The 21,008-nt window shown below is 36.3% G+C and overlaps 1 protein-coding gene across 1 annotated transcript in view; it reads right to left on the bottom strand.

Moving 5' to 3' along the window:
* Nucleotides 1-21,008, bottom strand: part of PTEN (phosphatase and tensin homolog) — a 60,538-nt gene that overhangs the window by 16,593 nt on the left and 22,937 nt on the right. The window contains exons 2-4 of the mRNA XM_044239495.1: nucleotides 20,042-20,086; nucleotides 14,230-14,273; nucleotides 11,933-12,171 (exon numbers count right to left, since the gene is read on the bottom strand). Of these exons, the coding sequence (XP_044095430.1) occupies nucleotides 11,933-12,171; nucleotides 14,230-14,273; nucleotides 20,042-20,086 (328 nt within the window). The remainder of the gene's footprint in view (nucleotides 1-11,932; nucleotides 12,172-14,229; nucleotides 14,274-20,041; nucleotides 20,087-21,008) is intronic.

Raw genomic sequence — 21,008 nt, forward strand, 5'->3', positions numbered from 1 at the left:
CAGATTAGCAGAAATAATTGAGTTGTAAGGCTCAAATATGTACCAACCATGGGCATTAGTGTATCCTTCTATCTAGTCACATCTCTCATGGCCACAATGCACACTTACTCAAATTTAATTAATGGTACAATGAACCATACTGTAATGTAGATTTTGAAATAAAATGAATACAACGTCCATAGTAAATTAACAATGCAATTTATAACAACTCAAATATATTATTTCCTGAATGCATATGCTGAAAACAATGGTTTACGTGCATGTTTTAACCTGCAGCATTTTGACTATAAAGACAAATCTCTTTTAAAATCTAAGAAATGAACATTTTAAAGATCTTCAAAAATTTATTTTACATATATGAAAAGAGGGCTGAACTTCGAAGCTCTTAGAGATTAAAAAATAACTATGTGTTTTTAATATTTCCATTTTCATTTAAATTAACCAAGAACGTTTAAGTTAACTGGTCTGTAACTATATCCCCAAAGTATCCGCCCTCTACCACCAACGATTCTTCTTTTCTACTCTAAATGTGAAGAAAATTACTTGTATTCTTGACCTTTTTTCCCAAAGGTAACTTTTAAACATTCTAATCTCAGCTAAACTTAGCATTCTTCAGGGCTGCCTTTACACTACATTCCTGGCCATCATTGCAAAAGACCACCATTGCTTCTTCGATTCCCTGATGTTCACAGACCTAGAGGAGTGCCTGCGAAGAGGTGTCGTGTTCCTCCCAAGGTCTACTGCCTTTACTCAGTCTCACCTATGACTCTGAATCTCTATCATTCCATACGTCATTCTTCTGAAACACACTTCTTAAACTGAGTGATGATTTCAGCACTCTGTTCAACCCACCTTTCTATCCTGTCCTAGACATCACCCTCAATGAATGTAGCTCCTACTCTACTGGGAACCTTGGGGTCACCCAGTGTGGCACTCTCAGAATTCCCTTGTCCCATCTTAAAATTTTCTCATATTCTCTGATATTTTATAAAACTGACTGCATGTTTACCTAGGTTCCACTTTGGTAAATGCTCTATTAATTATTCCCTCTCTGGCATTTTGTCTTTGTTTCACCTGTCTCCTCCTAATAAACAGCTCGGGTAACCCTTGTCCTTTTATCCAAAGCCATTCATGGGCTAAAAATGCACACTCTCCCCAAATCTTTTATCTTTCTCAAATTGTCACCCTTCTTCTCTATATAAACTCTCAAAGGTAAGCCTCTGCCCCTTACCCCATAGGAAACTGTTTTCATAAGGCTGATTTCTTAATGGTCAGTAGTTCTTAAGTGTCACTAACAGTCATTTCCTACTATTTTCTCAGTCCCATCCTATATCATTTTTCATTGCCATTTTGAAAATTCTCTGCCTCTATCCTAGAACACACTCTTGAAAGTTTTCTCCTAACCTTACTGGGTAAGAGAAAACTACCTTACCTCTTTCTCTAAGAGTAAGCCTACCTTGAAAATCTGATCTGAGCGAGCCCCTCTTTGTCAATCCTCTCTGTCTTAGTAGTTCAATTAACATTAACTCCAAAACCTATGTCTCTCAATACTTGATTCCCAACTCCCAGTCCAGAACTTCTAATACTTAGCTGGGCATTTCTACCTGGAAATTTCAGAAGCACTTTAAACACAACATATCCAAAAACTGAAGCTTTCCTATTTTTGCAGGACCAACCTCTGTTATTTTTATTAATGATATTTACTATTTTCCCCAGTGCTCAAAGCTCAAAACCTCTTCTAATACCACCACTGCTACTATTTATTGAACTGTTACAATGTTCTTTGTATTGTTCTAAGTACTTTCATTAAGTATAATTTAGTACTCATGAAGTGGGTATTATCAGTAACACCATTTTATAGACAAAGTAAGGTCCCAACTCTTGAAGTAATGGAACTAAGTTTCACCCTAGTACTCCAGCTCCAGAGTTCACAGTCAATTGCTGATACTGCCATCTTCTTCCTGCTAGAGTAAAGGAAACAATCTGAGAGGGAGTAGTGATCTACACAGGGCTATAAAAGAGGAATAAGGAAATCCCAGAACTGTAGCAAAGGCCCAGGCCAACTACCCAGCATCTACACACAGTACATACATAGAGACACAGACAGACAGACAGACACACACACACACACACACACACACACACACACACCTGTCCACACAACACGGAAAGCACACCAGTGGTTCAGTTCCTTTAGGATACTCTTAATAGACTTCTACACATCTATTCAGAGTCAAAATCCAGACTTTGTGACATACCTCTCAAAATACCAGTTCTAGCTTTCTATGGCCATTCTAGTTCAATCACCTCCTGCAATTCTGCAATAGTCAAATGAATACCAGCCTCTGATTGATCTATTCTTCTATTTTTACACTCTTTAATTAACTTTATGAAAGTGTCAGATGAATCACACTAACAATTTAAAATGCTAAATGGTTTTTCAGTGACTATCCAAATAAGAAAACTTATCACAGATACTCCCCTGAATGTGCTTTTATTTTTGGTCAAACCAAAGTACTTAATTTCTCCCATGCTATACTTGCTGCTTTTTAAAGTATGCTATCTTTACCAGATTAAGGACATTGATCTGCAAGCAGTCATCTGGGAAGTTTTACCTATCTTCTAACACCTAGACCAACTCAGGTAACAGAATTATTCAGTATTTCCAGGTTTGATAGCACCACCTGAAATAGAATTCAGATTAGGTACATGTTGAGGGCTTCTACACATTTTCATTTTTGGATGGTCTGTTCAAATTTTGGATTTCACCTTGAAGCAATGATGTTCACTGAAAACTGCTTATTTCCCATTGAAATATTCAAATTCATTAGCGGGGACCTAAATAATTCTTAGTTACCTCATTAGCGGGGACCTAAATAATTCTTAGTTACCTCCACAGTGTAGTTCTTCACCTTTCTCAAACTTAACGTATAATTTGTGTTTCCCCTTTCTTTTTCCTCAAAAAGAACTTTAAAAGAGATGTATTGCTTTTATTGGCAATTTCATACAATGTTTGAAATGATTAGTTCAAAAGGTTTACTGTTTGCTAATTCACAACTTATATTTTCATCTTTATTAATTCCTCTGTTATCTTAGTAATCTCTAAAATATATTTGTATTTCCCAAATATAATTGACCCCAAATTATTTAAGTAACTAGTTTTAAATTTCCAAATAGTTGATTTTACTTGATTAAACGTTTTAAAAAAATCTCTAGCTGGAGGTGCCTATGTGGCTCAGTCAGTCAGTTAAGCACCCAACTCTGGGTTTTGACTCAGGTCATATCTCAGGGTCATGAGATCGAGCCCCGCGTAGGGCTCCAGGCTCAGTGCAGAGTCTGCTTGAGATTCCTTCTGCTCCTCCCCCTCTTGCACACTCTCTCTCTCACACACAAATAAATAAAATCTTTAAAAACAGGGAAAAAAACCAAAATTATACATTTAAGAAAATCTCTAGCTGTACTGAATTATAATCAAGGAATGGGGTTTATATATTTCTACCTGGAGATGAGATTTTCTTTGTAGCTGGCCTAATGAATTATCAATCTTGGTTAACTATTGTGTGGATGACAAAAAAAGAAAAAAGACAGATCTTACGGGCCATTTTTTATTATACTATTCAATCCATCTACATATCTTCTTACTTTGTACTTTCTTGATCTTCAAGTATATTAAAGATTCCTATTATTGTTGTTTTGCCATCAGTTTTTTCTTCATTTCTTTCAGCTTTTCTTACTGTATTTGATGTTATGTTTAGCATGTAAGAGTTCATACCCGATAACTCTTCATTGTGGAGTGCACCCTGTGTTAATATAAAATGATATTCCTGATCTAGTTTTACACATTCTGTTGTAAATGCACTCTGATAATGATATCCTGTCATCTGCTCTTGAAATTTACATTTGCCTGATGTATCTTTAATGAACCGCTTATTTTTCTAACCTGAGCTGTTTTATGTAAGTCTCTTGTATATAATTAATCTCTTAAAGAACAGAAACTTAGAAGTAGAGATTAAACACATCTTTCAAACCTAGGATATTATCATGGTACTTCCAGGCCAGAATCCCACCTGGATACCACAACACAAGCTACGTAATGTTTTGCTCATATTCTGTGCATCAGTACCTTCAGATCATCTTCTCTAAGATGAAGTCACAATCTAGATTCCTCAGTCAAAAAAGTAATTTTCTACTTCAGTAAACTTTTCCCTGGCACTTTTAAACTCGGAAATAATGTCGTGTTTTAAAAGAAGTGTTTTCTTGAAACTTGAAAAAGTATGTTTCAGAATCCTCACAAGGTTGTTACAGGAAAGTAACTCAACAAAGGAAGGAATATAGCTCTTTAGGAATGGTTACTATTGCGATGACGCCATGTGGCAGTTTTGTTATGAAGCTAAGTGCTAGGCATTGTACATATGACCCTAATACCACCACACTTTGTAAGACAAACACCGTCACCTCTATTTCAAGGGTGAGAAAACAGTCCTGGGGCACATGATTATCCTGTTCAAAAAACCTGGACCTGAACCTAAATGTGACTCTGAGCCTAGAACTTCATCTTCCGATGTCCTGGGTTTTACTAAGAGCACACAAACGAACAAGGTGATATGAAAGAAGTTGTGACCTGTTTGAGCACTATTTTTCCCAACTATGAAGAGCCTCCACAAAGTTTAGAGTATCACAGAGCTCCAGCTTCATGGAACTACTTTTGAGTAACCTATCAACAATAGTGCTGCACGAATCACAGATCTCTCCGAATAGTATGAAGCAGACAAGGGGCACAGGTCTCTCTGCACAGCATCCCTTCCCCTTTGGGAAAGCTATCATTCCCCCTGCAGTTCGATGGAGATGGGATGGGATCTATTCTTCAGCATCAGATACATGTCCCAAGCCTCTCGCCAGAATGTTCAGTTCAGGGATGGGTACATGCCCTAATCCAGGTAAATCAGAACCTAATCTAGGAATATTCACTCAAACTGTAGCTCTCTTCCTCCTGTAGTTGCTAAAGTAGCCAGGATGTAACACCAGAGTCCCCAGGAGTCATACCTTGCTATTATTTGCAAGGAGAATGCCTGAAAAGAAAGCACATACAGAGCAAAGGAGAGAGCTGAGAGAAAGATTACCAACACCTATTAAGCATCTAAGTCCAGGCCAGAGCTTTTAAGGTTATATAAGTCAATATAAAGGTCTCCTTGGGTTTACACTCTTTGAGTTGGGCTTCTGTGAGTAGATATTGAGAGAATTCTAATATGTTATAATATAGCTACTTCTTTTTTTCTTTTTTAAGTTTCTATTTCTACTTTGGGGATCAAAATAATACAGAAGTATAATTTGGACAGAAGAACACAGTACTGTAGAAAGAATACTAGATTTGAGATTAGGAGACAGTTTTGAGTAACATTACACAGATGAAATGACCTAGGAGAGACTGATCTTTACAGATTTATTTGATCATTTATATTAGAACAGGCCTTAACTAAATCATTGCTAAAATCCTTCAAGGTATAAAAGCCTTATAATTTTATGAATGTATAGATTGTATGACAGGCTTAAATACCATGTATTAGAGGAACACAGTTTAGCCCAAAAGAATTAATATGTTAAAAAAATAAGAATATTGTATTAGGAGTTCTTTTTGTTTTGTTTTTACTGAAAATGAGAACAATCAGAGTTTAAGTGAAGGGGAAAACTAGAAAATTTTTTAATGTTATCATATGGAGAAATTTAGTAGCTAGAAAAAAGTAAGCTGACTATACAATCAGGACATAAAAATTCACTCCTCAGAGAAACCAGAAAATTTCCTCTTCATGGGATCACTTAAAATAAAGTTAATACTTATTATTTCTAGAAAGTTTAAGTCTTCATTACAGATAAGCCAATGAACTCTTGTACAGAGATCATAATATATATGAATTTCGTCTCTAATAATTGCTTTGAAAGCAAAACAAAAAAAAAGAAATCAAAAGCTCAAATATTTTTTCCTAAAAGATTAATCAAACAAAATAAAGATTAATGTGTACTTTGCCTGCCACCATTCTAGAAGGGGGAAAGCAACAGAGAGAGGAGTAGCAGAAATTCTGGATGGGTTTGTCATGTAACTAAAGTTTGCTTCTGAATTCAGACATTTGGGGACTCTTTCCAAAATACATACTTACCAGTATTAGTAGGATGCTTTAACACTTATTCATAGCTTACAATAAATGCTGTGAGTTTATTCTCATTCTGATACATAAGTGTTAAGTGCAGACAGTGTGAAGCACAGGACTAGACAGGCACTTGCCCTGGGATTTAACCTGCACCAGGCTCTCCTGGGGAGGCAGGACAGGGAGCTGCTGACAGCCTGTTTCACTCATGAAGAAAAAGGACCAAATCTGCAAAGGAATTACTCTTAGGGAAGTGTAACACAGGTTTCTTCTCAATTATTGAATAAAAGAAGGACTCTTCTTTCCATCAAGCAGTTATCCTGCTCTGGGAAATACGTTTCTTTAGAGGAGGTATCAGTTGTACTTTGAATTCTCGGCAACACTCAAAGCCTCAAGCACCATTTGGGCATCACTAACACAACGGCACACTGTAGGGTCAGCAGGCACCCACCGCTTTGCCATTTAATTTGCACCAAGTCCACTGAGGGAAGCTGAGGGAATGACAACGCTGCACCAGATTAGTTTGAGGAGAGTCCCTGCCAAGGTCACAAATTCTTCACTAAAACATGCCAACTGGGTCTTCTTTCTCCATAACAAAGAGGGGTGGGGGGGGGGAGAAGGAGAAAAGGGGGAGGGGGGAGGAAGGAGGGAAGAGGAGAAGAAACCCTATCCTCCCATATAAATGTCACCAGAACACAACTTCCTTCTAAATGGTTCCCTACAACTGAAATTAAGGATACAGGCAAAGTCACATTAAAGACAGCTTTAGTAAAACTAATGCTATATAAGCTGAAAAACTGACAAAATATATGTATCTCCCGTAATAATGGTTCACAGTTACAAAAATACGAATCTATACATTCAACCTAAAAGGAAATACTGGCAAGAAGATAAATTTTTAGCAGGTGTTTCAAGAATAAAACTACTCTGGATAATCAATTATATTTACTATAAGATACTTACTTCCCTGGAAGAATTCCACAGTTGAATGACAACAGCTTTACCATGTTCAGCTTAGCTCATTTCTCATGATGAAACTATACTTATTAAAGGCTAAAAACAGATTATTTCACTAGCACCCTAACCATTAGGTAAACGTCTGATATGTCTGAAAATTGTTAGACAATTAAATTTCAAAGATTTAAAGGAAACCTTCAGCATTATATTTATAAGACTAACAACTTGAAGCTGCATTTATCTGTACTTAGGTCAGGGGCCACCAAATTCCTAAGCATCAGTAAAAAAGGGTATAAACTGAGGATCCTTGTCAAAATAGGCCCATTTTGGAACAGCTTGTCCCCCTAGAGATTAATTCTGAACAGCCGCAAAATTCTTTTGCAGTTCCAGGATTCAACAACGTTCAGGGTACTCAAATTTTACTCTAAATGCTATCATTAACTGTTCGAATCATCTTAATCAAAGCACTTCACCTTTCTGGGCCTCCGTTTTATCATTTTTAAAGTAAGAAAAATTCCTGCCAAAAAAGGCTCATAATCTTATGCCCATAATCTTTATCTCTTTAATCTAGCTCTCTAACACTGTTTCAACATAAAATGCAAATGAAACCGTGCAAATGGAACAGAGCTTCATTAACAGCATCTGCTTGTAAATCTGCCTTTTTAAATATATACAGAAGTAAAGGTAGGAGCACATTTAGGATACTGCTTTAGATGACAGCTGTGACTAATTCATCCAAAAATGGTCTGGGTATATTGATTAATCATGAACTAAGCACGACAGATCTCAATGATTTATTTTGACTCCAAGATGCTAAAAGTGATCAATTTTGGCCAAATTACTTAACTCTGAATCTCGATATAATGTATTAGCTAAGCATAACAATTTTACTGAGGATACCCTTAACAGTACACACAGAACTCCATTCTCTGTTAGCCTGTTACCTTCTACCTGGGGAGATTCAAACCCGTAAGAGAAGAGTGCTGTGTGAAAGAAGCATTTCTGCTGATAATGGAGGGATGTTCACATTCTACAGTATACTGTATTTTATTTTTATAAACACTTCTCTTGCTATCTTTTCACTCTGACCCCTATTTCACAACACTATCCCTTGGGCCTTGCCAGTTTACTAAGTCTCTCTTCACCTTTACAGAGCAAGAGAACTGACAATATTTTCAGATTGTAAGGAATACAGTATTTTCCCAATGATAAATTAAAACATGTCTTCACTTTTTCATTATGAAGACTTCTCCTGGATCTAACTTAAACTGTTTAAGCATCCTTGGGTTTTACTTGTATCCCTGAGTATGGTGTGAAAGACTATCCCAAGTGCTCCTTACATGGCTGGTTTCTCATGATCATAAGCATTTAGCCAACTCTCACACAGGGGAGGTATGTGTGTGGGTGAGTGTGCGGAAGAGGGGGAAAGAGAGCACATGTAAGAGCACAGCTTGGTCAGAAAAAGTTAGACTACTACAAGAACCTTTGATTACCCTCCAACTCAAAATCCCGAGTAAAGCACCCTACAAGTCTGCTGGTTGTAATGCCAAACAAACAAAGAAGGTGCAGTTCAATGTGGTGAAGACAAATACTTTAGAAATGGTCAAACATGTATACCACTTCCCTTCAGTATATGACGACGACTTCTCGGGTTAGCCAGCTACCGAGTTAGCCAGCTACTGGTTTTCATCAAGTACACACATGGTAACACAATCAAAGAATTAATACTTATTTTAGAGTACTCTTTGGAAATTTCGGGGGAACATTAACATTTTCAAAATGCGCCCAAAAAACCTTCCCCTCAAGAAATCTCAGTATTTTCTAGGCAGACAGTATACCTTAACACCTGGCAAAACTTCTGGCTTTGTTGCTTGGGGAAAGACAGTGCTCTCCACATCACCGTGGCACTCACATGGGGTACAAGACTCTAGCTCCATCCTGGGAGAAATTCTAGCCATTGATGGGGAAGTAGCCTGCTCTAGCAGTGCCAAGCCTCGAATCACAGCCTGTACAAGAGGGCGTTTCATGAAAAATCTACTGCTATGAAAATTGCCAAATTCAGGAGAGCCAAGACATTCAATCAAGGGCTTCTCAAGAGGTTTTGTCAAGAAATGGGAGCAATTATGAAATGCTTTTCTACCCATAAGTTCACTGGTTTCAGAAGGCAAAATTCTACAGCCAGGATTTTAAATGCAGTCAACTGGATAAAATACAAACTCGTTTGCACAGTTTAATTCTTTAACCTTAAAACTAAAAACGTGAAGTCATAATCCTTCTCTTCCTAACATAGCGTTATGCCAGAATCTTGCCAAAAATGATCTCATTAACCAAGGAAAAGAAAATGATGCAACATGAATTTTTCTGGAGAATTTTAGAGAATTCTTAATTTTTTGATACAAGCCTACTTTCATCTGACAAAACAATCTACAGATTTCATTTGCTCTTTCATTTTTTCATGAGATAGCATTTTAAGCACTTGTTTTCACCAAAAACCTAGTCAAAATTGATTGGATATCAAAGATGACAAAGAAGTTGTCAAGTCAAAGACAATGGCATAATTTTAATGTATTATTTATAATCTAAATACTAGCAGCCCTTTCATAAAACTTCCTATTGGCAAAACCAAAGTTTAATTCAGATTAATCTGTAGCCATTGAGATTTCGTCATTAACCTCAAAGAGCCACTGATTTTTCCATTTAAAAAGGGGACACTGGGGCGCTTGGGTGGCTCAGTAAGTTAAGCTTCTGCCTTCAGCTCAGGTCATGATCTCAGGGTCCTGGGATCAAGCTGCACATCAGGCTCTCTGCTCAGCAGGAAGCCTGCTTCCCGCTCTCTGCCTACTTGTGATCTCTCTGTCAAATAAATAAAATCTTAAAAATAAATAAATAAAAAATAAAAGGGGACATAATTCTTATAAAGACTCCTTTTATTTTCCACATTTAAAAAGTCTGTGTAATTAAAAACTATAAGCAAAATTTTATGTTCATGTATACCATGTACATTTTTAGTGAGAGACTATAGCTTTCATCATATTTCTAGAACATATGTCACATAAATCCTTTAAGAGCCATGAGCTTTGGGCGCCTGGGTGGCTCAGCGGGTTAAAGCCTCTGCCTTCGGCCCAGGTCATGATCCCAGGGTCCTGGGATCGAGCCCCGCATCGGGCTCTCTGCTCAGTGCAGAGCCTGCTTCTCTCTCTCTCTCTCTCTCTCTCTCTGCCTACTTATGTTCTCTGTCAAATAAATAAATAAAATCTTTAAAAAAAAAAAAAAAAAGAGCTATGAGCTTAAATCTATGTTCTGGCTCCACAATACATAGCTTCTCTACTTTTATTTGAAATTCTTTTGATTTCTTTCCCACAACTACATACAGTGTCTACTGCTCATCAACCCTGCTTGCTCTAAACTTCTACCACTACTTCAGCTACTGTACTTTGATTCGACCTGTTTCTCTATTGTTTTCTTTCCATTCAGTCTCTTTCCCCTGTGCTGCCCTGGACTTACTCACTTAAGTGTAGAACAATTTACCTTTTATATTTTTAATCAGTAACAGCAACTATTTCCCTCTAGATGATGAAAAAAATGAACCAAAGTAAACATCTCAGGCCTTCCACTCAAGAATTCACTCCACTACTATCATCTCAGGACATACACAACTTCTAAAGAAATGTAAGGCAATCTACTATAATGAATATTTACTAAAATCAAGCACTAACATGAGATTCAGTTTTATAAACTATTACCAATACACAACACTCTAGCATCTCTAGAAGTAATTTTTAAAAATCACAAAGATAAATAAAATAAGAAATGAGGAAGGAGAAAAGGAGGCAGGAATCAATGCAATCACCAGCTAAAATAATAGAAGTGATCATGTTTCCGTTTTGAAGTTGAATTAAAAAGAAATCAGCTTAGGGGCGCCTGGATGGCTCAGTCAGTTAAATGTCCAACTCCTGACCTAAGTTCAGATCTTGATCTCAGGGTCACGAGCTCAAAGCCCACACTAAAAATTAAAGGAAGGCAGGCAGGCAGGCAGGCAAGCAACTTAAACTGGAAGAGAACCTTCCCGATTGTAAATGTTATTAAAACTAGAATAAATTTCTTCATAAAGTTGTAATGTCTCCCTCAAGAGAGTTCTTTGTCTAGGTGAGTTTCTCCCTCTATCTGGAGCGGTTTGGGTTTTTCCTTCTCAGAGACAGAGAAATGTACAAAATCTCTCTGTAAGAAACATAAACATATTTTGTCACATTTACCATCCAAAGAAATGAATCTCTTAGAAATTATTATGAAACTTCTCCTGAGTTTATGTTCTCCCCTCAAACATATTACACAGATTAAGTTTGTCAGTGATTTTCAACATCGTCTTTATTAGCCTTCTGAATAACAGAAGAACCTTTGACTAATCTTAATTATAACTATATTTGTGAATATTCATATCAAAGAATAATTTTCATGTACTTATAAAGGATCATACTTTAGTAGGAAATGGCATCCAAGTTATTACCCAAAGACATCTTACTCTCAAGCAAGGTTCAGAAATATCAAGCTTACTTTTGTTCAATGTACTGCTTCTTTAAATGCTCTGCCAGGATTTTATAAGACCAAATATGCCATACAGTTAATGCATAAGATTTACTAGCATGATATGAAAATGCCAGCATGAACAGAAAAATTGAGAGATTCAGTCATTTGCTCATATGGCAGTTACGGTAGTAACAGATTTAAATGTTTAGAATAAAGAAATAAGGGTTACCAACCATCTTTTTAAAAAGCTGTTTTCTAATAAATGCTCAGATCAAGGAAGAAGAAAGAAAAAAACATCAAATATAACTTACCTTTTTGTCTCTGGTCCTTACTTCCCCATAGAAATCTAGGGCCTCTTGTGCCTTTAAAAATTTGCCCCGATGTAATAAATATGCACAAATCATTACACCAGTTCGTCCCTTTCCAGCTTTACAGTGAATTGCTGCAACATGATTGTCATCTTCACTTAGCCATTGGTCAAGATCTTCACAAAAGGGTTTGATAAGTTCTAGCTGTGGTGGATTATGGTCTTCAAAAGGATACTGTGCAACTGTGGTAAAAGGATAACCTCAGAATTAGGAAAAAAAAAGTCTTTCCTGAATTGTTTATTAATTATTAAAGTAGATTAACTTTAGAAATGTTGTGTATAAGCTTAATAGATGTTCAAAAGAAAAAGTGAACTCCAGAGAAAAATAATTTACTGCCTGATAATTTACCAGTATTTGAATAGAAAATAGTGTCTCAATTCTTAAACCTACCCACTAGACAGAGGCTGAGCATTATTTTCCCCACTTAATGAAAGAGGAAACTTTGTAATGGAGAGGTAGCAGAAGTCAACATGTCAGAGAGAGAGGCAAACTCAAAATGAAATGTCATGTAGGCAGGTTTCCTGTCAGGGCTCTCAATGCATTTTCTGACAAAAGGAGTCGTAATATTTATAATATTACATCACCACAAAACATATATTCCAGAGAAGATATAAATTACCAATCAATCAACAATGGAAAGGACTGATTTTTATATTTCATATAATAAAAATGCTAAGCATGTTATTTAAAGATGGTCTTGCAAATGTTAGTGTTATATACTACACGTGATTTTAAAGGCATTTACAAAAGAAGCTGAAAAAAAACTACTTATAAAAACGTATACAGTTGTAGTAAAGTGTATTTAATGAAGTTTCAGATCTTTTCACATGAGTTATAAAAACCCAAAGTTTCTCTTTGCTTATAGTCAGAGGGGTTTTGTTGTTGTGTTTTTTAAGTTGCTCAGAAACAGGAGTTCAGGGGCGCCTGGGTGGCTCAGTGGGTTAAGCCGCTGCCTTCGGCTCAGGTCATGATCTCAGGGTCCTGGGATCGAGTCCCGCATCGGGCTCTCTGCTCAGCAGGGGGCCTGCTTTCCTTCCTCTCTCTGCCTGCCTCTCTGCCTACTTGTCCTACTTGTGATTTCTCTCTGTCAAATAAATAAATAAAATCTTTAAAAAAAAAAAAAGAAACAGGAGTTCAACTATATCACTATTAAATTTTTTCTTACTGGTCCCTGCCTCAGCAGTTCCATTCTACTAAAACCCTTACAAATCCTGACTGACATCTAATGTACATAACTGTCCTCTGTGTCATCTGAATATGTGAGAAGTATGCCTTCTATCTTCAGTCACATCATCACTAATGTGGAACCGGATTCAGTGTGTCAGGTGAGTGGTCCTGGGAGACGATGATGACCATTATAGGGAGTCGCTGGGATGCTTTCACCTGGGCCTCAGCATTCCATCTTCATCTCCCCACTGGCACACAAAACAGCCAGGAAACTGTTAAACGTCTATTTAAAGCTAGATAAACGTTGACTAAAACACGCTTTGCCTAGTAAGCAGTAGCTTAAATTCACGAAAAAGGAAAAATTCTTAGTGGATCTGTACTGGCTCTCACCACTAGCACTTCTGAATTCTCAAACCAGCTGTTTGAACATCCGATCTAGACTGTCAGAAGGGATCCACGGCAAACACATCAACATGGAGCGCATGGACTCCACCCTCTCTTTCTATCATGGTAGCATCTGCCAAGCTTCTTCACTCTCCAGGTCTCTCATGGTTCAAGGGGTTCCACAAACAACGAGGGAAGGTTTTTGTGGGACCTCAGAAAAATTCACTACGCCTGGAGAAGAACTCATTTAAAGCAGCTCCTGCTCCCACTTGTCAGGCTCCTCTTATCCACATTTGTCATAAGCTTTTGCCCCTTTTAGGTCACGGCTCCACGGAGTTACTCTGTTGTCTGCTTTGCTCTTCCTATAATCCTTTACTATTAGACCAAATGCCTCCAACAGTAGATATAACCCTTTATTTATTTTATGGTTTGTCTAGAAACTTTTCCTAATTCTTACAGTCAACCCTGCATTTTAGTATTCCTACTAGTACTGGCAGGTTTATATGGTAATTGTTCCCTAAAACACAAAAGTAAAATTAAATTTTTCCAAATTGTCTAAGACCATCTTTAAGATAAACATTTACATCACTTAATAATTGAGCTTATTCACTACTGCTATGACAAGAAGATTTGGTCTATTGGTTTTAAGTTATATAACAGAAATACATTACGTGGCAGTTAATACCTACCTCTGCAGTTAAATTTGGCGGTATCATAATGTCTTTCAGCACACCTAAAAGAAAAGTTTAAATGTAATCTAAAGTTATCTTTTGCACTGGCAAAATATAAAAAAATAAAAAAAGTATAGTAACACACATTTCCTGACCTTTTATACTGTACCAGGCATTATGTTGTTTTGTATTAACTACTTCTTTCAATCCTAACAATCCTATGAAGTAGGTAGGGTCAATATCCCCATTTTACCATTAAGAAAACTGATCTTAGGTGTTATGCACTTAGGGCTTCCATTACTTGCTCACAAAACCTGTGATGCCGCTCAGGCACACACCTCCCACCCAGCTGCAAGTGTCCCCTGAAACTTCCTGCATGCTGAGGGAGTGTATGTTTGACTTCACCAAGTATGTACAAACACCTAATGAGCCACAGTACTGTCTTTACCCCAGAGTTGAGTATACATCATTTTCTTGAACTACTATTTAAAAAGATAAATTTTTAAAATAGTAAAATTATAAGGGCAAAGAAAAAAATTTTTTTAAAAAAAGTGAATGACACTAATCTACTCAAAAACTACACTTACTAAAAAATTGTTAAGGCAGACTTTTCTAACAAAGGTAATCTTTGTCAAAAATCTCTCAGTTACGAGTTTTAATTAAAGTCTCAGAGTAATGAAGGAATAAGAAGTAAAATAAATACAAAGTAGTAAAATGTTAACTCTATATTACTTAGAGCATACTAAAATTGGTCTCTTTAATAGTAGTGACATGTTTGTCATCATGCACTGGTTTACTCATGGTTAATAGGTGTGTTAACAAACATTAAGAAGGCTCTGAAAGGGATCCCACACTTTAATTTGTGGTCAGCAAAATCATGGTAACTACAGCTACTAACCAAGTGAGATTTAAAAAAATTACTTAAAATAAAAACTTAGCGTCTTAAAACAAGTCAAGGTCATTGTACAATCCCTTCCTCTCCAATTCTGAAATCCCAAAAGTCTGAAATATCTAACATTTTCTGTTAAACTTATGACAGGCTCAATTGTGGCAGTATCCGATCTGAGTTTATGACAGTGTGCACTCTTTAACTAATACACTTAAGAGTAAAGAGTCAAAATGGTAGAAAGACCATTTTGCCCTAGACACCAGAGGAGTGTTATGTAATATTAATAAGTATATGCTTCCATGTTATCTTTCTGCAAAGGGAAAAATTCTGAATGCTGAGACACAACTGGCCCTAAGAGTTTCAATATGTGATTGTGGACATGTATTTCACATTTAAGAAATCCTAAAGATATCTGTATGGTTCCTCTACTTTAAATGGTTTTAAATCCTAATCCACATGAAAGCTGAACTAATTATAAGCAAGTCAGAATCCACTATTTTCTAAATGGTCAGACCTGAAATAAATCAACTTTCATACTACTACTTAAAACAAAGCTTTCCCCCTTTTTCGCATATAATATATTGAGTTTTGCTCAAAAAAATCATTTAGTAATGCCATATGCATATTTATGTACCCCTGCTAAATAATTTCATACTCCTATGCAAAACATGACAGGTAAGAGGAAGACTGACCAAGAAAATAGTCACATTTTACACTATCTTTAATACAGATTAAAGAAGAGGTCTGGTAAATAGTGAAGAATCCGTAACAGAATATTTTATAAAGACTCATGTAAAGATAGGACTTAAAAGGTGAGGGACAAGGAGCAGGCTAGGAAACAAAGCTCTAAGATGCTGGTCTCACGGCAGCATAACAGAAAAATCAACATTTTGAGTTTCACACAGCTTTAGTTCTCTAAAATTCTCCTGCTTTTTCAGGAGTTCACACATTTGGTTTGACAAGTACTGCTTAAGACTACATCATAAACTGAGTCTCAAATATTACTGTTAAGAGGCAGAAATGGTGGAAAAATGGAACTAATGAGCTTCTACATGTTTACCACATGTATATAACCTTACAAAGGAGCTTCCATGTTTTTTAATTCATAGTCACACCAATATAATCATAGAAAATATAATCTCCATCTTATATATGAGAAAGCCAAGATTTAGAAGAGCCAGGACTCAAGCCCAGGTCCTCTGGTTACAAAAGTCAAACTTTTCCCAATACAGCTCCATACTTCTTCCACTAACAATACAAAATAGAGAACAGCTTCAAAAACAAAAGCAATAACAAATTCTACTCAAAATCAGCCTTCCTACTAGAGCAGTATTTGGCATAAAAGATAGAACCAACAAGAAGCGACCATGAAAACATGAAAAGGTTATGAAAATCTCTACAGGTATCGATGAAGTGGATGAAGAGTATGTGAGAACATATACCGGGGCCTGTAGTAATGGAAGTGATCTGGAGGAGGGGTTGCTAGAATAAGAATGATGACTCTCTTCTTTAATTAAGACCTTCTCCAATAACCGTGCATACGTGCACACACACGTACATGTGCACATACCCAATTCCTTATAACTTTTGTGTGGTATGTTAGTTGATAAGTCCCTCAACAAACCAAAACTGAAGATACATAAATGGAAAATGGGATTTGACTGAGACAAGTAGTAGGTAAATCTGACCATTTACACTTCCTTAAAATTAAAATTCAATGTAAAAGATACATTTTTTTAAAATCCTCACCTTATATTGGCTTATATGAGACAAGAGAGATGAAGAAGCATTGCAAGAGTTTCTAATGAAGGGGTTGACAGAAAGTGAAGGAAGAGTAAGACTAACAGGAAAAGCTTCCAGATAAGTGAGACTTGCCAAAGCATTAGCGAAGTATACAGGTCTCTAACTCTCTTCAACATCCCTATCTTAAAAAGAAACCTTAACAGATAAAAATTAACAACAGGTAAAGGTTCATCACCAAATGATGGAGAGTTGTGTGTCAAATAGAATACACAATGAAACAGAGTAACCCTCTTAAAAACAAGTATCCAGTGAACAGTTAAGGTCCTCAAAGGCAAGAAGTGTATTATGCCTCTATCCCCATCATCCTCCCTCCTCCTCTTACCCTCACCAGCCTACAGGTATACAGAGGAACATAGAAACATGAAATACACACACCTGCCCAAAACAAATTCACTAAGCATCATCATACCCAAATTTGATTAACGATATGAAGCTAATTTTGTCCTTTCTTAAGATAATTTATTGAACGCTTGATAATATAGAGACAGAAACAGATTCAGTCAATTATTAAAAAGTCCATATTAAGTACTGTTCTTCATCCGCACATCACAATTGCCATAAAAAGTTTAATATACCATTAAATACATGTACGTCTAGTGTCAATATTTTAAGACCTTTCAGTGTATATATTTGCAAAGATATACATCACATAGAATTAACATCCCAAAAATAAAAGAAAGAAAAGAGAAACAGCTGCTGCTTGCCAGACTCACCCAGAGCCAGAAATACAAATAGGGGTAGAGAGAAGGTGAGAATAAAAAGTGACATCAGAAATCAAAACATGCTACAACTTGGTAGTTCTAGAAACTTCTGAAGTAAAATTTGGGGAGGTTAAAACAAATGACAACAAAACCAGAAAGGAAGACTGGCGTCAACGGTGGGTGGTCTGCTACCATATGTACCCATGTGACCTTGTTCAACTCACTTAACTTCTCTAGGCCTCAGATTCCCCATGTGTAAAATGAGAAGGTTGGACTAAATGATCTCTTTCAGATACTTTCCAGTTCTGAAAGTCTATGACTCCATCAAATGAACTGGGGAAGGGGAGCTGAAATATATATACCAAAAGCTACACTCAATTAACAAAGAGACGGTTCATTAACTCTGGGATCCAGTGTTTAGAAACACAAAAGTAAAAGGGCAGCCAAGTTCCCAAACTAGCTCCCCATGCCACCTATAGCCATAATAATGTTAAGTGAGCCACAGTACTGACAGTGCAAGCCTAGGTCCTAAATTCTGGAAGCAGGAAGCCACTGAATACAGGAATGAAAAGAATTTCCTTCCTTTTCTTTGGATATAATGTTAAACTCGAATAAAATTTTGAAAAAGGCAGAATCTGTCTTTGGTATCTTTCTACCTTCCTTCTGGGACTCTAAATGCCTAATCTTAAGAGTCTAAACCTGAACTGACTCACTTAATAGACTGCAGCTTGACACTTCTTGTTCTGTGCTTTCTTTTCTTTTCGCTTTTTTTTTTTTTTTAAACTCAGCTTCTGAATCTAATTATTCAAAAGTATAAAGCTTTGTGGTTTTTATTTTCCTCCACTAAAGCATTCTGGCATCTGCAACAAGGCCTGTTGTTATAGGAGGTTAATCAGGACAAGAGGAAGATCTACGCACAGATCATGTGTAAGCTGGGGCCCACCTACACGCCAAGTCTCTGCGGCACCTTTGTCTTTCACCTTGTTACCTGTCACCCCACACCCTCCATACCCTACCCCCGAATCTGACCATAATGGATTATCTGCCATATTCTAAACCCATGCCAACCACCTTCTTCCATGCCAACCTCTGCCCATAATGCCATACGCCCCACCCGGAGGTCTCCAGGAGAGCCTCAGCGGATTCCTTCACCCCAGCTCAAAAATGCCCTTCTTTATGAAAACTTGCCTAGAGGATACAAGTCCTATTTCCACTGTTCTCCACACAGCTCTCTTGTATACAAGTTACCTCTTCTGCAATACTATGTCTACTTATCACCTTAGACTATAAAAACTACCAGAGACTGAAATGGTATCTTATTCACCTCTGTACTGCCAGCAAGTTTTACAAGGTCTAATATGTGGCAAAATCAGCATAAATGTTTGCTTCTTTGTGAATCTGAGGAAATTAATGAAAACTCACTAGAAGAAACAATAATGGACATGTCTACTTTACTCGCAAGTCTTCTGAGGTCTTATCGCTCAATTAAAGATAGATCACTAAATTAAAGATAGAAAAGCAACATCCTATAAGCCAACAAAGCACACAGAATCTCTCATCCTTTCTGGTGACGATTTAAATGCCCACCGAAGGCAGAAAAGAATCTTGCTCTTACATTTGAGAAATAAATTCTACAGAAACTGTGACAATCAGGAAATGTAACTACAGATTAAAATTTTTTCTGTTGCATAATTTACAGACATCACAGAGGAAAAATAAAAACCAAGGAGAAAAATAACACATTTCATATACCATTTTTTAAAAGGTAGAAAATGGGTCAGTATTTTGGGAAGGAATAATAGTCTTCAAGGGCAAAAATGACAAAATATTTTCTTCCCATTTTTCTTTTGTTCTTTTTTCCTTTTCACATCCCTACTGACAAAGTCAAAAAGAAAAACAAAAGGTTAAAGATAAGATAAACCAGCTGTACCAACCGGGCAAGACTTACATCCCTGCCCCAAACAACAGAAACCACCCAACTCAACAATTTTAGGTAACTTATTTATGTTATATACAGTTGGAGAATACCCTAAAAGCTGTTTCAATTGAATGACCTAAAGACCAGAATAAACAGAACCACACCCACTCTGAAGCACACCTCCATGGAAGAGGTTATTAAAGCTTTAACAGAAAAGCTCTGCTGTGAATTACACTTCAAGTCACCACAAGGCTACTGGCTCAAAGATGGGCTAGATGCCAAGTCATTTAAACCAGATCAAGTAAAGTGAATGTGTGCCAACATTGTTTTGACCTCATCACTATGCTTTCTGAATGACCTAACAATGCTCTTAATCAAACGTTTTGGACTAATTGTTTTAGGAACACAATTCTGTTAAAATATATCATTAACTCTACCTGATTCTAACAAGCAAATAACTTTCACTTAATATTTATTTTAGAAGATATTTGCAAGCATACAAATAAAAAACATACTTACAGATTGTATATCTTGTAATGGTTTTTATGCTTTGAATCCAAAAACCTTAAAACAAAACAAACAAACAAAAAGCCACCATTAACAAAAATGAGCTAACATTTGAAATTACATTTATACTATTGATAAAACCTAAAAGATTCCATTTTTCCTAATCTCAAGTACCATTTAAGAAAAATAAACAAACAAATTCCAATAAATATTCCCTTCATGGGTTTAAATTAATAATCACGTCATTCTAAAATAATTATTACATTACACAGATTTATACAATCTGAAGTAAAGCCAGAGCTTTTCACAGAATAAATATTTTCATCTCTCTTCAGCCTAACATTATGAGGTTGAGTATTAAATAAGTTATTTAAAAGGCAGCATTAGCACTTAGCTTAAGTTCATCTAGCTCATTTAGATGTGAGAAAAATAGACATGTGTAATCAAGTAATCTTAAAAATAACATGAAAATTCAGCCATCATTTTCTTTCAAAGAAACTTTCCATATCTGAAAGATGCAAGTAGTAACTATTAACTCCATACAAAGTTTATTAAGTATTTTCATATATATATTCTCAGTTGATGCTCACAAACATCTGAGAGATAGAACTTACTCACATTTTACAAACAAGGAAAATAGGAGTCAAAAAAATTATAAAACTCGCCCAAAGTCATACAGTTAATAAGCCAAAGAATCAAAACCAAAGACCTCTCCCTCCAAACAATTACAAAACTAAACAAGAGCAAAAAACAAACAAACAAACAAACCTAAACAAGAGCAACAATTACAGCCAATAAAAGCACTTGCCATGTGTTTTTACCACATGTATGTACTTCATGTATATACATTTGTTTACCGTTAGGAGGTAGGTAGTAGGCGAGAGAGTTTAGAAAAGTATAAGCTGAGGAAACAGCAGGATAAACAGAATAAAAAAAAAAAAAGGAAAACAAATGAGAAGATTTCAAGTCGAGGAGTTTC

Source organism: Neovison vison, chromosome 2, assembly GCF_020171115.1.
Source record: "Neovison vison isolate M4711 chromosome 2, ASM_NN_V1, whole genome shotgun sequence".
NCBI classification, from domain to species: Eukaryota; Metazoa; Chordata; class Mammalia; order Carnivora; family Mustelidae; genus Neogale; species Neogale vison.